Raw genomic sequence first — 22,286 nt, forward strand, 5'->3', positions numbered from 1 at the left:
CATCTGTCCTCTTACCAGCCTCCTGGTCACTCCCTTTTAGTCTCTAAAGACTTAGCACTTGGCTCTCCACCCTCATTCCAAACATCATCCTGGATGGTCTTTTTAAAGTCCTAATTAGGTTCGTGTGGTATATCTGTCCACTGCTTGGCCTCTCGGTTATAAAAATCTTCATCTCTCATATCCTTTTCCTCCATTCCACTTCATCTACCACACCACAGTCACATCCTGATATTAATACTTAAATTTTCCCAATTTCACCCCACTCTTGGGTCACAATCTCTCTTGACAGATTCCTCATTTAACTGTTTCCACCTAGACATTCTTCAAGGAAATCTTAACCTTGCATTGGCCCTTATATTTTCTCCCTAACTCTAAGGACTCTTTTCTCTTTACTCCCTTCATTGTTCACTTTAGAGTTCATGATCTTTTGTGTCAATCACTCTCTTGCCAATACCACAAAGTCTCTTGTACATCTGCTCCTTCAGCCTATTCATCTGGAGAAACCAAACACTACACAAAGCCAATTATTTGTTTTCAGGTTGTTTTTTTCCAGAGAAAAGTTGAACACTACCTGGAAAACAATTTAGTCAACAGAAGCTTTAGACCACTAAGAATTAATTATCCCATGCCTTAGTTGTGTCTTCATTACAGCCCAACAAATGTACCATACTTCCGTAATGTTTTAGGACTCCCAGCAATTAATTATTTGAACACTTCTTCAAAACTCTGACCATTCTACCTTCCTCCTTGACTTCAACAGATGAGTTTTCCTCCAATTTCACAGGACAAGATAATCAGATTATAATCCTTATCTTTTCAATAGCAAACATTTAAATTGGGCTGATGATTATTATACGCCGTTTAACTAAATGGTTGTTAAAATAGTAAAATTCTCTGATACCCTCTGAAACGTTCTTTCATTGCCCTTGCCGTTTCCCTAGGACGTTTCTGACCTCCCCCTGATTCCTGGCTAAAGTGTTAATTGCTGATTTACTAGGCTTCTAAAACCCCATTCCAGCCCTAGACATGTGGCTATTCCAATGGATGGTGATCAGGTCATATTGGTTGTTAACTATGTTGAATATCATCCCTTCCCACGAAACTTCCATCTTCAACTATAGTCGGTCCATAATTCTGTTAAAAAAATAAGTGTTAAAGATGGGGGAAAAGAATGAATGCACAAGGCTAGTCATTGCTGCACCTTTTCTTTTCTTTTTTTTTTTTGAGAAGGAGTCTCACTGTGTCACCCAGGTTAGAGTGCAGTGGCGTGATCTCAGCTCACTGCAACCTCTGCCTTCCGGGTTCAAGCGATTCTCCTGCCTCAGCCTCCTGAGGAGCTGGGATTACAGGCGCCTGCCACCACACCTGGCTAATTTTTTCTATTTTTAGTAGAGACAGGGTTTCATCATGTTGGCCAGGCTGGTCTCGAACTCCTGACCTCAGGTGATCCACCCACCTCGGCCTCCCAAAGTGGTGGGATTACAGGCGTAATCCACCGCACCCGGCCTAATTTGTTTTTTTTTCTTTTAAAGAAAACCCCGCATATACACACATGCAAAAATAAGATACTAGAAAATAAAATGTAAAACCAAAATTTAATATTGTCTTTTTGGACACGGGATTGTGGGTGACTTTAAAATCCGGTTATTTCTACTCTTCCTATAATGATACATATTATGTGTAATCATATATATAATACATATATGTAATACGTTATATATAACATATAAATAATATATATAATTTGTTGGTGGGAGGAACAAGGGAAAGCAGGTTTACAAAATCCGAAAAGCCGAATGCCCCAGTGGGGAAAAAACCCTCGATTTTGGTAATTCCCTGGTTAAAATCGAGGAACACCCTGGACTTCGAAGGCACCACCCGGGTCCCAGGCTGCACCATTCCTCTAATCCCCCAGTTGCAGCAACATCTGGGAAGTCCCGAGAATGGGGATCGATGCCTGTTTTTCCAAAAGATAATAAGCGTCAACAACAAAAAATAAACAAAAAGTCCAACTTCGCCCCAAAGCAACATCTGGCTGGCCTGCGAGATGCCCACTCTGGAGGAGAGTCCGCAGCTTAGGACTCAAGCCCGGGGTCGGAAGCTACTGCCGAGATCCGAAACGCAGCGCTCGCAGCTGCAGTGACGCGACCTGCCCATAAGTCCCCGTGCTCACAGCATCCCGGCAACCTACAAGCTAGTGCTTCCGGGTCACGCCGGCCCAGGAAGGCGCACGCGCGAAGCACGGCACGCGTCACTCCGGGCTCTTTGGCTGCGTGTGAGGCCTGCGAGTGCTCGGGAGCTGCCGCGGTCACAAGAGAAAGCCTAGCTGTCAATGACAGCCCCAGAGCGCCTGGGAGCCTTGCGATACCCGGGTGTCTGTAGGCAGCCAGGAGACACTTCCAAGCTGATCTGGAATCTTCCGTCGCCCAGCTCTGTCCCTCGCAGGGATGGCAAAGGACTTTACGACCTACATTCCTTCTCCGATCTGATGACTTCAGATTGGCAGATTGTGTTTAAGTGGTGCCCCTTTGCTGAATTTTTATGGACTTAGTTTTCTCAAGTAGTTCTAATAATCGCTGGGGGGGTGGGGCGGGAACGCAATTTCTGCGTCTGCCCTTAAATACCTTTAAACCTTGGCTGCATTGCCGCTTTTATGGAATTTCACCCATAGTCTGTTATTTTTTAGTTTCCCTGATACGCATCTTTCTTAATAATAATAATAATAAAATAAGTAGCACTTTGGGAGGCCAAGGCGGGCGGATTACCTGAGGTCGGGAGTTCAAGACCAGCCTGGCTAACATGATGAAACCTAAGTCTCTACTAAAAATACAAAAAATTAGCCGGGTGCAGTGGCGCGCGCCTGTAATCCCAGCTACTCGGGAGGCTGAGGAAGAATTGCTTGAATCTGGGAGGAAGAGGTTGTGGTGAGCCGAGATCACGCCACCGCACTCGCACTCCAGCCTGGGCTACAGAGCGACACTTCGTCTTAGAACAAAAAAAAAAAAAAAAAAAAAAAAAAGGCATGTGGCCAATATTCCCCGCCTATATTTGTTTTCTTTAGAAAATGTAACTTTTAAACATAATTTGACTTGAAACTGTTTCTTTTCAGGATTTATCATTTTTTATAGGTGATTCCAGTTCAAACTATTTATTACATTAATATGTTGACAAATTGTCGTTGCTGAACAAATTTTTTATGTGCAATCATACGGAACATTTTATATTTAAGGATGTTTATATATCAAGTATATAATCATTGGTAGAAACTGGGCAGGGCACGGTGGCTCACGCCTGTAATTCCAGCACTTTGAGAGGCTGAGGCAGGTGGATCATCTAAGGTTCAAGACCAGCCTGGACAACATAGTGAATCCCCGTCTCTACTAAAAATACAAAAAATAGCGAGCGTGGTAGCACACACCTATAATCTCAGCTACTCGGGAGAATGAGGTGGAAGAATTGCTTGAACCCCTGGTGGTGGAGGTTGCAGTAAGCCAAGATTGCACCACTTCCCTCCAGCCTGCGTGACAGATCCAGATTCTGTCTCCAGAAAAAAAAAAAGGGAAAGAAACCTAAGAAAGCTATGTTGTTTATACTCTAACATTTCTAACATTTAACTACATTTATCCATTCTCAAAGGAAGTTGGTCATCACAAGATTGGAAAGTCTGTACTTCCCTGGCTTAGTATGACTTAATCATAAACGTCTAAATGTGACAGATGTCCCAGGAAAGAAAACTTATAAAACTGCTCTGTTGCATTCTATGTGTTTATGTGACATTTGAAATCTGCATATTATACATAGCAATCTGGTTTTTAATATAATGTACAGAGACTGAAAAAGTTTTAGCAGTTTAGCTGCCACTTTAGCTGCTTAAAGTAATATATGCATCATCTGCCCCCTTTGGTGGTAGGGATGTCAGATTCCATTCTCTGTAGGATATTTCATACAAATCTGTTAGTCGCTGGAGGAATCAGAAACTAGACACACAACTGGTCCATCTGGCTGTCTGGTGGCAGCAGAGGAACTGGGATTTCCAGGGCAACTGACAGGGTGATAGGACAGGGCAGCAGGGAGGAAATCCGGGGAGGTACATAACATTTAGCTCCAATACAAGCACCGTGCTTTAAATACCATTCTGATTCTCATTTATGTTTAACCACCTTTATATTTAAGATCTATCCACATTGCCTTCTTCCATTTTATTCCTTCAGATTTCTACATTGTATTACATAATATATGCTATCTTTTACTTACTGATTCATTTTGTGATGAGCATAGTTTGCCTACAACTTTTTACTAACTTAATGCATTGTCTCTCACCCCAATCCCATTCCTCAACCAAGTCTGACTGGTCAAGAAATATCCAACACCTGGTATCAACCTGCATGCTAGCAAATTAGTAAATAATAAATGCTTTTGGAACTGATTTATGGAGGTCGTCAAAAACTGGGTGGTGTGTTTATTTAATGCTAGGTCAATTTGGCAAAAATAAATGTACAGAAAGCCATTTCCGGAACAAAAAATGTCAGAATACAATTTGCCAAACAAATTTTCTAAATTACTAATTTGATGACTTGTTGAGGCTTGTTAAAAAAGTTTAAGCCCTACTCATGCCTCAGCCTTGTCTGAGGCAAGCCCAGGAGCAGGGGCAGAGCGTGAGTATACAAAAAGAGATGAACTGCAAACTCCACTTCAGAAAAACTTCACCTATTTGTGTATCAAAAGGCTGGGGTAAATGCAAAACTAAAGCTCTGAAAAACTCTGACAAACTAGCTTTCAACTGCTAGTAAAAAGCCTAGAAATTGGCCAGGCGCGGTGGCTCATGCCTGTAATCACAGCACATTGGGAAGCCGAGGTGGGAGGATCACCTGAGGTCAGGAGTTCGAGACCAGCCTGGCCAACATGGTGAAACCCTGTCTCTAATAAAAACACAAAAATTAGCCAGGCATGGTGGTGGGCACCTCTAATCTCAGCTACTTGGGAGGCTGAGGCAGGAGAATCGCTTGAACTTGTGAGGTGGAGGTTGCAGTGAGCGGAGATTGCACCATTGCACTCTAGCCTGGGCGACAGGGCAAGACTCCGTCTGTTTAAAAAAAAAAAAAAAAAAGCCTAGAAATTAAACAAAACTGGTTTTATTTCATAAGATGTTTAGAGATAGGCAACGGCTGGTGTTGGGTCAGCAGCTCAACAATATGGCAACTGGCATCTTCGTGGTTCTCTTGGCCCTTCCTTCTGTCATCGTTCAAATAACTCCTCCAGCTCCAGTCATCACTTAGGTGTTTATGGCAGTAAGAGGAGGAGGAGGTGGCCTAGCTTCATATGTATCTTTAATCAGGAAGTAAAAGTTTTCCCAGAATTCCCAAGGCCAAAGCTGTGTCCTGAGGCCACTGAGAGTTGTTAGTTGCAACAGAGGCTGAAAGGGGAGCAATTAGCTTTTCTGGGTTCTTTAGTGAAGGCAGGTAAGGGAGAAGGGGGTTGGGAATGGCTGGCAAATTGGAGCACCAACATTACCTTTGTGGATAATTTCTTTTTCAAAATGGGCAGCCAATATGTGAAGAAATATCTAACAACAATTTTAAGGTTGTAATTTGAAACTCAGTTCTGCTTTCAATCATGACATTTTTAACAGATGCCTTTCAGCTATACTATTTTTTCTTGTCCCCCACTCCCCAACATTCCAGAATGGAACTAAAATAAAATTACTTAATCTTTCAAGAAAAAGTGGGAAAAAAAATCAAAAGGCCAACAGTGGCAAGATACTTTCAACTACTCTTGCTGTCATTGTCCTTCTACACCAAAGAACATCTGGAAAACATCCCCACATCCTTTGGTATTTAAGAACTGATAGAGCTGACCAAAGTCCATGTGGTTTCCCCTGGCTCCATTAACAATGAACACTTTTTCTTCAAAAATGGAAAATTTCCTTTGTCTTTCCATTTCATCATTTGTACCATCAAAAGGAATGTCTTCTTGATGGCGAATTAAAATTCTCTTCCAGTTTAATTTTCTGAGTCTGAAAAGAAATTTCCAAAGTAAACATTTTCAAAATGTATATTCTAGAGCATTTAAAACAGAAGTTATAAAACAGATTTATCAATGCCTTTTCCTAGAAGTAGTCTACTTTTTAAAATGTTTATAACTTTTACTTATTGATTTAGTAGAGGCAGGTCTTGCTATGTTGCTCATGCTGGTTTCAAACTCCTGGCTGCAAGTGATACTCCGGCCTCAGCCTCCCAAAGTGCTGGGATTACAGGTGTGAGTCATCACACCCTGTCCAAGAAGTCTACTTTTATCTCACAGGGATTTATTTTAATCAAATATGATTCTGGTCATAATCCCATCCCTGAACTCATCTGTTGCCCTTACTACCGCCTTGTATCAGTAGTTTAGAAATGTAGGAATTACTGAATCCCAAACTACTATGGACCTTCTCAGAAATTCATTTAGTATATCAGTAGAGAAATGAGAAGAATAGTGGCAATTCTAATGCTTCTAGAAAGCTCCTTACTTCACAGGGTATACAGTTTGCAGCATCACTAAAATGAGGGAAGGACCAGATCCATGGAAGTGGATGGGGTCAGAGTGTCTTGGGCAGGAGCTCAATTCATTCAGTGTATATTTACAGAATGTCTCCTACATGCACTTGTCAGGTGAGGGGGAAAATGCTGATTACATGTGATTTCTGCCATATCCATCAACTTGAGATTGAATCCCCATAAAGACACAACCCCTGGGACATACTTATCTCCACATCTCTAATAGTCATGTGTTGCTTAACAACGGGGATACATTCTGAAAAATGTATCTTTAGGCTATTTTGTTGTTGTACCACCACGATAGAGTGTACTTACACAAACCTAGATGGTACTTTTTTTGCATTTATATTTTTTCATATAGAAAACCAAATGTCCCAGCACCATTACTGAATATCACTCTGATATTCAGTAGTGGGAAGATCAAGTGCCATATATCAGGTTTCTATATGTGCTCCATTATAATCTTATGGCACCACTGTTTTATGTGTGGTCCACTGTTGACCAAAACGTCACTAGGCAGCACATGACTATATCTTGTTTAGTATTAACATTATTGACATGACTTCACATACATATGTAAAAGCAAACCTTGACCAGAATTCTTCACAGGCACTTTGTGGGCCTTCCACACAAACAACACCAGGTTTTCCAGGCATGCTAAACCCAGACAGGGAAAGCTCCTTTGCCCACTCTAGAATATTCTTTCTTTTGCATTTGTTATAGATATGATGGCTGTAGATCCAGAGTCTTGTGAAGATGAGGTCAACTGACTGGACTGTGTTTCCTGTAGTGGGTGAAGATGAAGTATCTCTGCTGACATAGCCAGAGGCGTGTTCTCTAACCCACTCTGTGGCATTCAGTATACAAACATCTCCATGACAATGTTTTTGCAGGAATGCAGTCAGATCTGTGTTCAGCTGAGTCTGCTGGGATCTACTCAATAATGCTGATCTAATAGAAAAGATACAAGAAAAATATTGTCTTGAAACAGAAAACAAATTCGAGAATTGCTTTTATTCTCAGATTAATTTTGACCTCTAAAGTTGGCCAGAGCTTCTGTAACGTACCTGACAGTAATTTCAGGCAGAACTGCCGGGTATTTAAAGGGAAGAATACAGGCCAGAGAAAACATCGCCTGATTAAAGAGAAGAAGAAAAAGGGCACTAACCAATGTTTTAAGTCTCAACATGTTTCAGTCCCTCTAAAAGCAAAACTGAATTACCATTTTTTCCTCAGATACATCCAGGTTCATATTGATAGTAAAGTAGACTTTTGAAGATCGCCCCTCCATTGTCTTCTTTTCAATACAATCTTTCAGTTCTGCTACAGCCAGCTGGTCATTCACTATGAGCTCATTCTCACCAGGGAACATACTGGCTAGCAGGTCTAACTCGGAAAGCTGGGCCTCCGCCTGCTCTATCTCAATCATTTTTGGACATGTGTAAGTTTCTAAGGAGGTAAAGATAAGAGAGACAATTTACATATGCAGTCTTGGAAGAAATGAATACATCAACATGGGTACTTACTAAAATTGTATTTGGTTTCTTCATAAATTGTACAGTTTAATTAGTCTCTTTCCCTATTACTCTACTTTCAGATATAACATGCTAAGTCCTATGCTAAGACCAGCCTGAGCAACATACTGAGACCATCTATTAAAAAACAAATACAAAAAACTCTTAATAGTAAGTAGACACCACATTCTTCTGTGTCTAGATAGTTGAGTGGACATTTTGAGCTACCATAATGGGCAATTTCATCAAAGTAAACCAATTATGTAGTCAAAAAGCTGTATCAATAATGTAGCCAGAAGAGAGGATATGACTGGTTACACTGGAAACCTAGAATGAACAGAGTAAGTCAGAGAGTTTTGTTATGTGGATAGTCAATTTCTTCTTTTTAAATAAATATTAATCTTTATTAGTTTTTTTTTGAGACAGGGTCTAGCTCTGTCACCACAGCTGGAGTGCAGTGGCATGATCCCCGCTCACTGCAACCTCAACCTCCCACGCCCAAGCAATCCCCCCACCTCAGACTTCTGAGTAGCTAGGACCACAGGTATGCACTGCCACGCCTGGCTTCATTTTTTATTTGTAGAAACAAGGTCTTGCTATGTTGTCCAGACCGGTCTCGACCTCCTGGACTCAAGCAATCTTTCCGCCTTGGCCTCCCAAAGTTAGCATTACAGGTATGAGCCACTGTGCATGGCATTTATTAGTTTTTTTTTTTTTTTTGAAACAGAGTCTTGCTCTGTCACCCAGGCTGGAGTGCAGTGGCGCGACCTCGGCTCACTGCAAGCTCCACCTCGGCGTGTTCACACCATTCTCCTGCCTCAGCCTCCCGAGTAGCTGGGACTACAGGCGCCCACCACCACGCCTGGCTAATTTTTTGTATTTTTAGTAGAGATGGGGTTTCACCGTGTTAGCCAGGATGGTCTTGATCTCCTGACCTCATGATCTGCCCGCCTCGGCCTCTCAAAGTGCTAGGATTACAGGCGTGAGCCACTGCGCCTGGCCTATTTATTAGTTTTTAAGAAGCAGAGGAACATAAAGAGAAAATAAATGTTAATTGTCCTGTAGCTTAAGTCACCCCTGTTAACATTAAAACATTTTAAGCATTATACATATATATGTGAAAAATGCTGGTATAATGTATAAGTGTGTACAATGTGAGATATATACAGTATACATATTTAAAACGTATCCAAAGGGGATAATATATACTTTTTCCTCCTATTTCCTATCTCCCTCCCCACCAAATATATTTTGTAGATCTATTCACTGTCAACATATAGTGGTCTACCTCATTCTTTGTAACTGTTGGCTGTTATACTGAATCAGGTAGATATGCCATAACTTATTTAATTCTTTACCTATTGATGGACACTTGGGTTGTTTCCACATTTTTACTAATATGAACAATCCTATAATGCAAGTTCTTTTTATATATATAGTATGGTAAACTGAATACTGTGTATTCAATAATAAACTTACAGAGGTGGATTGTTGTATCAACATGTACATTTTTAATTTTGATAGATATTGCCAAGTTGCTTTCCAGAAAGTTGCCATACAGAACAGAAGTTTACAATTGTACTCAGTCCCCTGTTTCTTTTCTTTAAAAGAAAATTCTTAATACATACTTCCTTTTGGCCTAGCACGGTGGCTCACACCTGTAATCCCAGCACTTTGGGAGGCCGAGGAGGATGGATAGCTTGAGTCCAGGAGTTCGAGATCAGCCTGGGGAACATAACGAAACCCTGTCTCTACTAAAAAATACAACAAAATTACCCGGGTGTGTTGGTGCGTGCCTGAAGTCCCAGCTACTTGAGAGGCTCAGGTGGGAGGACTGCTTGAGCCCAAGAGGTGGAGGTTGTAGTGAGCCAAGATCATGCCACTGCACTCCAGCCTGGGTGACAGAGCAAGACTCTGTCTCAAACAAATAAACAACCTAAATCATAGTTCTTTTTATCAATCTCTTCTTTTACAGGTTTCAAGTTTTATTTTTTTTTGTTTGTTTTTTTGTTTTTTTGAGACGGAGTCTTGCTTTGTGCCCAGGATGGAGTGCAGTGGCGTGATCTTAGCTCACTGCAACCTCCACCTCCCGGACTCAAACAATTCTCCTGCCTCAGCCTCCCAAGTAGCTGAGATTACAGGCACCCACCACCACCCCCAGCTAATTTTTATATTTTTATTTTATTATTTGTTAATGTATTTATTTTGGGATGTAGTTATCGCTCTTGTTGCCTAGGCTGGAGTGCAGTGTCGCGATCTCGGCTCACTGCAACCTCTGCCTCCCAGGTCCAAGCAATTCTCGTGCCTCAGCCTCCCAAGGGGAGAGATTACAGGCACATGCCACCATGCCTGGCCAATTTTTTTTGTTTTTGTATCACCTCAGGTGATCTGCTTGCCTCAGCCTCCCAAAGTGCTGGGATTACAGGCGTGAGCCACTATGCCCGGCCTAAAATATCTTGATTAGAAAGGATTTCTCTACTGCAAGATTATTTTAAAATTCTTCTTTTTTTTTTACAAAAATTAGCTGGGTGAGGTGGTGGGCACCTGCAATCCCAGCTACTCGGGAGGCTGAGACAGAATCACTGGAACCTGGGAGTCAGAGGTTGCAGTGAGTTGAGATCGTGCCATTGCACTCCAGCCTGGGCAAAAAGAGTGAAACTCCATCTCAAAAACAAAACAAAACAAAAAAAACAACAGAAAAACAATCTTCTATTTTCTATCTGGAATACATTTTCAATTTCTGCATTTAAATATTTGATCCATTTGGGATATACTTCAGTTTAAAAGGTGACGGAAGTTTCCAGCTTATTTTTGTTTCCAGTTAGCTAGCCATTTTTACCAGTATATCTTATAATACATTTGAAATGTTTCTTTCAACATATGTTAAGCGCCTATATGTATTTGAGTCTTTTTCTGGATTCTCCATTTTGTTATATTGATCTGTCTATATCATGTCCTAATAATCTTTTTTTTTTTTTTTTTTTTGAGACAGAGTCTCACTCTGTCACCCAGGCTGGAGTGCAGTGGTGTGATTATAGCTCGTTGCAGCCTCGAACTCCTAGGCTCAAGCAATCCTCCTGCCTCAGCCTCCCAAGTATCTGGAACTACAGTCATGCTACCACCATACCCAGCTAACTAATACTCAACTCTTGAAATCACTATGATGGGTTAGTAAATTGCTCCTACTCTGTCTCTTCATAGCCATCACTCTTCTTTTCTAGAATTCTTTTTTGGTATTTCCTGGCTCTTCTCACATGTAAACATTAGAATAATTTTGTTAAGTTTTGAAAACAAGAAAAAACGGTAATTGCATTGAAATTAAAGATTAATACAGAAAAAGACGATATGTTTATAACGTAGAATTTTCCCTTCAGTAAAGTTGTTTTTTTTAACAGCTTTAATGAGGTATAATTTATATACCATACCATACTACTGCCAAGCAAGATCTTTAAAATGTTAGCATCCCTTAAGGTTTGGTTGAGGATGTCTTTATCTTCTCTATTGTCTCATGGTACCAAGTATTATTGAATATTAAATGTCCACAATTCTCAAATTCTTAGGATGTTCCAAATTCTCGAGCCCCATATTTGTAAATTTAACTATATCTATATATTTCTATTGGATGTTATATTAGTTCATTTTCTGTCACTATAACAGACTACCTGAGACTGGGTAGTTTACAATGAAGAGAAATTTATTTGGCTTATTGTTCTGGAAGCTAGGAAATCCAAGAGAATGGTGCCTGCATTTTGCAAGGGCATTCTTACTGAGTCATCCCATGGTGGAAGGCAGAGGGCAACAGAGAATGAGAGCAAGAGCAAGAGAGATGAAGAGGCCAAACGCATGCTTTCATCAGGAACCCACTCCCACAATAACTAACCCACTCCTGTAGTAACACCATTAATCCATTCATGAGGGCTCTGTTCTTTGGGAACTTTTTCAACCCTGCCTTCTTTCTCTTCTCCTTCTGAAACGCTGATGACAGGAATGTTACATTTTTTGTTATATCCCTGCATATCACTTAATCACCTCTGAAAGGTCCCACCTCTCAACTCTATTGCTTTGGGATAAAGCTTCTAACACATGAACTTTGGGGCACACATTAAACCACAGCAGAGAGCATCTCAGTCTTAACAGTCCTAAAATAGGTCTAAATGGCCGGGCGCAGTGGCTCACGCCTGTAATCCCAGCACTTTGGGAGGCCAAGGCGGGCAGATTATGAGGTCAGGAGATCGAGACCATCCTGGCTAACATGGTGAAACCCCATCTCTACTAAAAATACAAAAAATTAGCTGGGCGTGGTAGCAGGCGCCTGTAGTCCCAGCTACTCAGGAGGCTGAGGCAGGAGAATGGTGTGAACCCAGGAGGCGGAGCTTGCAGTGAGCTGATGAGATAGCGCCACTGCACTCCAGCCTGGGCGACAGAGCAAGACTCCTTCTAAAAAAAATAAATAAATAAAAATAAAATAAAGTAAAATAAAATAGGTCTAAATTATATTTCTTTAATAATAATTCTTTTATTATTTCTTTTCTGTTTAGAGAACCTATTTTAACCATTCTTTTAGGATAGGTCTGCCGGTGACAAATCTCCTAGATTTCCTTCATCTTAGAATGTCTTGATTTCCCCTTCATTTCTGCAGAATATTTTCACTGGATATGGTATTCTGGCTTAACAGGTATTTACTTTCAACACTTGAAAAATGCTGTACCTCTTCATCTAGCCTCTCTGGTTACTGATGAGAAATCATTCTCATTTGAATTGTTTCCCTTTATAGATAAGGTTCATTTTTGTCACTAATTTTAAGAATTTTTCATTGTCTTTGGTTTTCAGAAGTTTGATTATGATGCGTATTTTTTTTTTTTTTTTTTTTTTTTGAGATGGGAGTCTCGCTTTGTCACCCAGGCTGGAGTGCAAAGGCGCAATCTTGGCTTATCGCAACCTCCACCTCCCAGGTTCAAGCAATTCTCCTGCCTCAGCCTCCTGAGTAGCTGGGATTACAGGCGCATGCCACTACGCCCAGCTAATTTTTGTATTTTTAGTAGAGACGGGGTTTCACCATGTTGGACAGGCTGGTCTCGAACTCCTGACCTTGTGATCCACCCGCGTTGGCCTCCCAAAGTGCTGGGATTACAGGCGTGAGCTGCCACACCTAGGCTTTTTTTTTTTTTTTTTTTCTTTTTGAGATGGAGTTTTGCTCTTGTTGCCCAGGCTGGAGTGCAATGGCACAATCTTGGCTCACCACAACCTCCGCCTCCTGGGTTCAAGTGATTCTCCTGCCTCAGCCTCCCGAATAGCTGGGATTACAGGTGTTTGCCACCACGCCCAGCTAATTTTTTGTATTTTTAGTAGAGAAAGGGTTTTATCATGTTGGCCAGGCTGGTCTCAAACTCCTGACCTCAGGTGATCTACCTACCCTGGCCTTCTAAAGTGCTGGGATTAGAGGCGTGAGCCACCATGCCCGGCCCCATATGGTTTAGGTATTTATCCTAGACAAAAGCAATCCTAATTAGGCAATAGATTATATGGGCACAATTCTTATTTGTGACTTCTCAGAGTCTTAAACTGTGAATTTCCAAGAGGGGTGTTCAGTATTCTGTCTGACTCCAGAACATGTTTTTTTAGGCCAAATGACATTAGCCCTCCTCTGCACAGAACAGAGAAGGATTCCTTGCTTTGCCATGTAGTCACCTGAATTTAAGTAGTTTAAATATAAGCATTTAAAGTATCATAAAAGACGGTGGGTAGTCTTGATAATATTTACACATATATTAACATATATGTATTAATATGTCTATTCATGTTTAATTTGAAGTTTTCCTTTTCTAATAACTGTTGGAAATGCAAATATTCCTCCCTCCTTTAATCGCATTTTTTTTTCCAGATTTTTTATTTATTTATTTTTTTGAGACGGAGTTTCGCTCTTGTTGCCCAGGCTGGAGTGAAATGGTGCGATCTTGGCTCACTGCAACCTCCACCTCCCAGGTTCAAGCGATTCTCCTGCCTCAGCCTCCCAGGTAGCTAGGATTACAGGCATGCGCCACCACACCCAGCTAATTTTTTGTATTTAGTAGAGATGGAGTTTCACCATGTTAGTTGGGCTAGTCTCAAACTCCCATCCTCAGGTGATTCACCCGCCTTGGCCTCCCAAAGTGCTGGGATTACAGGCATGAGCCACTGCGCCCGGCCTTCTTTTTTTTTTTAAACAAAATCCTCATACATACTTAAAATCCCTGGACTTATTGGAATTCCATATATGTATTTGCTAGTCTGTTTTGGAGTTGAGAAACATAAAAAACAACTCCTTGGGTGGTTATTAGAGGAAGTGGTTTACTTTGTTTTTTGTTGGAGTGGCTCTGTTACCAGCGTTTGGATTCTATTACCAGATTGCCAAGGTGCAAACTCCTGGTTCTGCCACTTACCAACTGCACGACCTTAGGCAAGTGGCTTAATTTATCTGTGCTTTAGTCTCCCCAACTCCATAACTGGGATGACAGGGTTGCTGTGATGATTAGATGAGAATTTGTGGAAAGTGCCTGGCAACAGAGTAAATTTTATATGCGTGCTTGCTACTATTATTATTAATTAAAAAAACCTTTGTTTTTGAGACAGGGTCTAGCTCTGTCACCCAGGCCAGAGTGCAGAGTCGGCTCACTACAACCTCTGCTTTCTGGGTTTTTTAGTAGAGATGGGGTTTCACCACGTTGGCCAGGCTGGTCTCAAACTCCTGCCCTCATGATCCACCCGCCCTGGGCTCCCAAAGTGTTGGGATTACAGGCATGAGCCACCGTGTCCGGCCGCTTATTACTATTATTATTATTGGTCATCATTTCAACAAATGTTTCTCAAGCACTTATGTTCAAGCATTGGTACTAAGATAACAATGAATGAAAGTAATAAAACAACTCTACTGGTGGGAGGATACCATGACATCAAAAACAAATTTATACGCCCAGCCCAGGTGCGGTGGCTCACGCCTGTAATCCCAGCACTTTGGGAGGACGAGGTGGGCGGATCACCTGAGGTCAGGAGTTTGAGACCAGCCTGGCCAACATGATGAAACCCCATCTCTATTAAAAATACAAAAATTAGCCAGGTGTGGTCGCCCACGCCTGTAGTCTCAGCTGCTAGGGAGGCTGAGGCAGGAGAATCGCTTGAACTGGGGAGGCAGAGGTTGCAGTGAGCCAAGATCATACCTCTGCACTCCAGCCAGGGCAACAGAGTGAGACTGTCTCAAAAAAAAAAACAAAAAAGAATTTTTATACCCAGTGAATAACTGCTATGAAGAAACCTGAAGAAGAAAACAAGGATAAGGGAAACAATGAGGCAGCAGGGGGTGAGACTGCACACAGGGTTGTCAGGTAAGGCCTTTCTCCTAAGGTGACTGTACAGAAGAGACTTTAAGGAACTGAAAAAGGAGGTCATGTGGTTTTTTTTGGCCAAGCGTGTTCGAGGGAAAGCGAACAGCATGTTCAAAGGCCTTGAGGCAGGAGAGTGCTAGAGCAGCTGGCCAGAGCACAGTGAGCTGGGGACAGGGGGAATAGAAGAGTTTAGTAAGGAAATGTGGGGCAGTTTACATTGGTACTAGTAAAGCATGGCCAGAATTTTGAATTTTATCCCGACTGACATGTAAGAGCTACAACAGAGGTTTGACTTATGAAGATCCCCACACTTGCTGCTATGGAGAAAAGTGAAAGGAAAAGTGGGGTGACCAGATATAGACACTGCAATAACTAGGGAGAGAGGATGGTGGCTTTGATAGGATTATAGTGGTCAAGTTGGTGAGCTTCAGGTTCTGGATACATGCAGAGAACAGAGGCAACAGGATTTACAGATGAATTACATGAGATACGGAAGAATGACTCCAAGGCTTTAAGGTACTGAAAGTATGGATGTGCCATTTATTTAGACGTTGATGGTCATGGAGAGCTGAAGCTTGGTTTTAGACACAAGTAATGAAGTGCCTACTAAGACACTTGTTAAATAGAGGTGTCTAGCAGGCAGTTAGATATACAATTTTGAAGTCTACGAGAGACTCAGCTAGATATATAATCTTGGGAGTCAACACTTATTTGGAGCTATATATTTGTTTAAAGTCTCCCAGGGAGTGAGTAAAGTTGGGAGAGGGTCCTATTGAATTGGAGGTATCGAAGATGAAATGGAATTAGCAAAGAAGAACGGGACGGAGGGACTCTTGAACGGACAACTACGGGAGTGATGTCACAGGTCATTTATCTGCCAAATTATTTTCGCTTAAGAGATTTCAGTCCTTCCAAAAAACCCTCAAGATAATTTTATGATTCAAGATTTCAGCGAATGCTGTAAGATAATAGACTGTGGCCGGGCGCGGTGGCTCACGCCTGTAATCCCAGCACTTTGGGAGGCAGAGAAAGGGGGGCTGCTTGAGCCCAGGAGTTCAAGATCAGCCTGGGTAACATAGTGAGAGCTCGCCTTTATTATTTTTTAAAAACATAAAATATATTTAAGAGAACGCAGACTGAAACTTGAGATTTCTAAGTGGAATAATATCTTTTCCTTGCAGATTTTTTTTGAAGAACAGAGCAGGGTACCCCGCGACCTAAGCCACGACGCTCTCAGGAAGAAAGCCCAGCACGCAGCCGCCCTCGCACCCTGCTTGCCCCCGGGGCGAGGTCCCCGGCTGGACTGGGGCTGCAGATGCCGGGAAGCAACGCCGAGGACCGAGCCGACCGATGGGCGCATGCAGTGGAGGGGAACCGGGGCCGCGATGCCGGGCAAGTTCCCAAAGGGTTGCACTGGGCGCTGCAGCATGGGAAACCCCCGTGGCGCTCACCACTGGCGCTAGCTGAGGCGAGACTCACCTTGAGCCGTGGCCCCCTCACTGCTGTAACCTGGGTTCCATGGCTGCATGGACAGCTCAATTTTCATCGGAAGGGAGCCTCAAAATTCTAGCATACTGCGACCCAAAACTTACAAACCGCCTCAGCGGGCGACCTACCGGAAAAAAAAAAAAAAAAAGCATGCGGCGCATGCGCGCCCAAGGCCGCGGGCCGGAAGCTGGAGCTCGCCTGTCGGGAGCCGCGTCTGCCGGTGTTGGTGTCTGCACTTGGAACGACGTAGGGAATGCGTTGTCCCTGCTAGGTACTTTTCAGTCGCAGAGTTTTCTTCTTCTTTCTTTCTTTTTTTTTTTTTTTTTGAGACGGAGTCTCGCTCTGTCCCTCAAGCTGGAGTGCAGTGGCGCTATCTCGGCTCACCGCAGCCTCCGCCTCCTGGGTTCAAACGATTCTCCTGCCTCAGCCTCCCGAGTAGCTGGGATTACAGGCGCCCACCACCATGCCCAGATAATTTTTGTATTTTTCAGTAGAAACGGGGTTTCACCATGTTGGCCAGGCTGGTCTCGAACTCCTGACCTCAGGTGATCCGCCGGCCTCGGCCTCCCAAAGTGCTGGGATTACAGGCCTGAGCCACCGCCCTCGGCCGGAGTTTTTCTACTTAATACCTCTCCATGCCAACCCCGTTGTCATTTCCCAGCGGCTGACTCTATAACGGGCACTTTTCAGGGACAAATAATTGGTCCGTTAATGCTCCTCAAACTCGAATGTGCCTAGGAATAGTTCGGGGATCCTGTTGAAATGCAGATCAGGATTCCGTAGGTAGGGGTGGGGTTCCAAATTCTACATTTCTAGTATCTTCCCACACGATGGTGATCCTCCTTGTCTCTGAATCATGGAGGAGGGCAATTAGGGAGATGTGAGCCTGGATGCATGGTGGCCTTGGCTATCTTAGGTGTTCTTGCCCATTAACCAAGCTGAGAGGAACCGTGGGAATGCATATTTATCCCTGTTAATAAAAGGGTAGTTTGAAGGAGATGCTGACAGGAGAATAATTGGAAATGTTTTTCTTCCCAATCCAACTATATGCAATACACTTTATAATATTCATTTTAGAAATGTCATAGATAAGATTTGTAAACATTGACATTTAGCAATACTAAATATCGCTGCTAGCTCTCCCCTCCACTTTTTTTTTTAAACAAAAATATGACAGTATGTATTGTAGGTCTTCATAAACTACATCTTCTGCATGGTGTTTCATGAGCGTTTTTCAATGTCATCATTTATTTTTTCCTCCAACATTTATTATGAAAAAATTCAAGTGTAAAGCAAAGTCGAGAAAATTTTACAGTGGAGCAGACCTCAAGAGAAAGGGAAGGATGGATTTCCCCTCTATTTAGCAGTGGCTGAAGACATTTTGGGTTGTCACAACTGGAAGGATGCTATTAGCATGGGGTAGGTAGAGCAGAGGGATGCTCCTCAACTTCCTACAACGAACAGGACATCCCCCGACAACAACGAATTTGCTGGTCCAAAATGTTGATAGTGTTGAGGTTGAAAAACACTGACCTGGAGAGTACAGAATTTTACTCTACCAGCTTTGTCACATACCTCATCAATCCATCTGTTTTCATACATTTAAAAGTAAACTGCAGACAGTATGCTTCTAAGCACCTCTAATGCACATCATTGGAGTTCAAATTAAGGATTTTTTAAGGTAAAAATGAAATGCATACCTTAAACACACGTCAGTTTTTAAATGCACACGCCTATGGAACTCAAGCCATATTAACGTATAGAACATTACCATCACCCTAGAAAGTTCTTTCATGCCCTTTCTTAGTTCCCACCCAGTCCTCCCCAAAGGTAACCACTGTTCTGATTTTTTCCCCCACCATACTTATTTTTCTTGTTCTAGAACTTCATATGGTTGGAGTCATGCAATAGATATTTTTGTGTAAGGGTTCTTTCACTCAGGGTAATATTTTCATCTGATATCATGTGTATCACTTTCTTTTGATTGCTCAGTGGTATTCCATCATATGAATATACCAGTTCCATTCTTGTTTTGATAGAAACCTGGGCTGTCTTCAGTTTTTTGGCTATTATAAATAAAGCTGCTGTGAATGTTCTTATATACCATTTTATTACTCAGGACTTTCTTTTTAATAAATATTTATCGAGCACTTACTATATTCCAGGCACTTCCAGGTACTAATTATAGCCACGAACAAGACAAAGATGTCACATTTCTCAAAGAGCTTATATTTGCACATTTCTGTGTATGTATGAAGAGGGCTAAACATAAAGGTAAAAATAAAAGAAAATTATGGGCCGGGCACGGTGGCTCATGCCTGTAATCCCAGCACTTTGGGAGGCCGAGGCGGGCAGATCACCTGAGGTTGGGAGTTCAAGACCAGCCTGACCAACATGAAGAAACCCCGTCTCTACTAAAAATACAGAAATCAGCTGGACATCGTGTTGGTGCATGCTGGTAATCCTAGCTACTGGGGAGGCTGAGGCAGGAGAATTGCTTGAACCTGGGAGGCGGAGGTTGCGGTGAGCGGAGATCGCGGCATTGGCACTCCAGCCTGGGCAATGAGCAAAAGTGTGTCTCAAAAAAAAAGAAAAAAAGAGAAAATTATGGCTGGGTATGATAGCTACTTCCTATAATCCCAGCACTTGGGGAGACCAAGGAGGATCACTTGAGCCCAGGGTTTGAGACCAGCTTGGGCAACAGAGAGAGACCCCTATCTCTACAAAAAACACAAAAATTAGCCAGGCGTAGGGGCGTTTGCCTGTAGGCCTGTAGTCCCAGCTACTCAGGAGGCTGAGGTAGGAGAATTGCCTGAGCCTGGGAGGTTGAGGCTGCAGTGAGCTGTAACTGCACCACTGCACTCCAGCCTGGGCAACAGAGTAAGACTCTGTCTCAAAAAAAAAAAAAAAAAAAAAAAAAGAAAATTACCGGATAGTGGATAATTGCTGGGCAGAGAAGTAAAGTAAGGTGATGTGAGTGATCAGATGACTATGTTACTTAGATTGCCCTGTAACTGGAAGGAAGTGACTTTTAAGGCATGTATAGAGGCTGGATGTGGTGACTCACACCTGGAATCCTAGTGCTTTGGGAGGCTGAGGCTGGAGTATCACTTGAGGTCAGGAGTTTGAGACCAGCCTGGGCAGCAGGCTTTTGTAGAGACACGGTGAGTTCAAAAAAAAAAAAAAAGTTAGCTGATGAGGTGGCACACACTTGCAGTACCAGCTACGGGAGGCTGAGACATAAGGATCACTTGAGCACAGGAATTCAAGGTTACAGTGAACTATGACTGCGCTTCAGCCTGGGCTACAAAGCCAGACCTTGTCTCTAAAATAAGTAAATTAAAAATAAGGTGTGAACAGAATGACAATAAGATACCAACCCCAGAAGATCAGGGGGAAGAGGCTTTCAGACAGGAAGCACGTGGTACAATGACCCTAAGGCTTTGTTTTAAAATGGGTGGGGGCAAAAAGCCTGCATTTCCGGAGCTTCGAGAAGAAAGCTTTAAAAAATTATCTCATCCCACTCCTGCTCTTTCTTGCATGAGAGCTGGAGCCTATGCCCTACCACACATCCGTGGATATGCCCAGGATTTGACTTGGGCCTTCGAACTTTGCACAGTAGCTGCTACTAACTTTTTGAGATAATACATTCGTGTTATCCAAACAAGGACCAGCCCAATATCTCTTGGACTTTAATGTCATAATGTTGTCAGAATACAGAGAAAGATAAAACTAAGCTGGGTCCGGTGGCTTACGCCTGTAATCCAGCATTTTGGGAGACTGAGGCAGGTGGATCACTTGAGGCCAGGAGTTCAAGACCAGCCTGGCCAATATGCTGAAACCCTGCCTCTACCAAAAAATACAAAAGTTAGCTGGGTATGGTGCGGTGGCATGTGCCTATAATCCCAGCCACTGGGGAGGGTGAGGTAGGAGAATCGCTTCAACCCGGGAGATGGAGGTTGCAGTGAGCTGAGGTTGTGCCACTGCACTCCAGCCTGGGTAACAGAGTGCGACCCGGTCTCAAAAAAAAAATAAAAAAAATAAAAAATAAATAAATAAATATTATCTCAGCAGTAAAAAGCAAGAGAGCTAGTTTTCCCCCAAATTTAACCAAATGTTACTCTGGTGGTTAGTATGCCACCATCTTAAACTCCTTTTATCTGATTAGTAAGGATGGACATTTATTTTATGACCAATTGTTCTTTTATGGTGAATTACCTGTTTACATACCTGTTTTTCTATAGCTATCTGCAACTCCCCCGACCCCCAACCCCCGACCCCCACGGTAGCGATTACTATCTTCTCTACTAAACTAAGACTCCAGGGCAGAGAGGCCTATGTTTAATTCATTTGAGGGAAGGCTTGGCACAAAGTGTGCACTTACATATTTTCTTTTTGACAGGGAGTTTTGCTCTTGTTGCCCAGGCTGGAGTGCAATGGAGTGATCTTGGCTCATTGCAACCTCTGCCTCCAGACTTCAAGCGATTCTCCTCCCTTAGCCTCCCGAATAGCTGGGATTACAGGCGCCCGCCACCACGACCGACTAATTTTTTGTATTTTTAGTAGAGACGGGATTTCACCACGTTGGCCAGGCTGGTCTCGAACTCCTGACCTCAGGTGATCTACCCGCCTCGGCCTCCCAGTGTTGGGATTACAGGGGTAAGCCACCGCGCCAGGGCTCGCACTTACAAATTTTCAAAGAATGAACAGTAAATATTTGAAAATCCCCTCCTCCCCCGCAATTTATCTGACACCGTCTTTCAGTTTTGCTTTAAAAATTCACTCTCGCGGCCGGGTGCGGTGGCTCACGCCTGTAATCCCAGCACTTTGGGAGGCCGAAGCGGGCGGATCACAAGGTCAGGAGTTCGAAACCAGCCTGGCCAACTGGTGAAACCCCGTCTCTACCAAAAATACAAAAATTAGCCGGGCGTGGTGGAGTGCGCCTGTAGTCCCAGCTACTCGGGAGGCTGAGGCAGAAGAATGCACTCCAGCCTGGGCGACAGAGGGATATTCCTTCTCAAAAAAAAAAAAAAAAAATCACTCGCTGCGTTTTTTATTCTGACATGGTGCAGGAAGGTAAATTCAAGACAACTTAAGTACTCAGTTTTAGAAGTCGACAGGACAGAATTAGGGAAACAAATTTAAGCGTTCCCCCTCTTAGCCTCCAAATGTTAAGGTAACCATCTAGGAAACTCCAAGGCTCAGACCACCACCGGATGCCCACACTTCAGAAGCATTTGTATAACTTCATGGTTATGTCAGAGACCAGAAAACGCACTGACAACCAAACCCCTAAGCCCGAACATCCGGCGCAAGCCGCACGCAGGCGCAGATTTACTAGCGTCAGAGCCGATGGTCCCGGGAGGTGGGGGGTGGGGTGGTGGTGGCCT

At 42.9% G+C, this 22,286-nt stretch overlaps 1 protein-coding gene across 1 annotated transcript; it reads right to left on the reverse strand.

Annotated features, from left to right (window-relative positions):
• Positions 1-3,751: 3,751 nt before the first annotated feature.
• Positions 3,752-16,984, reverse strand: RWDD2B (RWD domain containing 2B). Its single transcript, NM_001133950.1, is given in 5 exon segments — positions 3,752-6,013; positions 7,125-7,487; positions 7,604-7,671; positions 7,759-7,985; positions 16,888-16,984. Coding segments are annotated over 5 exon segments (960 nt in total). The 5' UTR covers positions 16,955-16,984; the 3' UTR covers positions 3,752-5,778.
• Positions 16,985-22,286: the final 5,302 nt, after the last annotated feature.

This window comes from Pongo abelii, chromosome 22, assembly GCF_028885655.2.
Source record: "Pongo abelii isolate AG06213 chromosome 22, NHGRI_mPonAbe1-v2.0_pri, whole genome shotgun sequence".
Lineage (NCBI taxonomy): Eukaryota > Metazoa > Chordata > Mammalia > Primates > Hominidae > Pongo > Pongo abelii.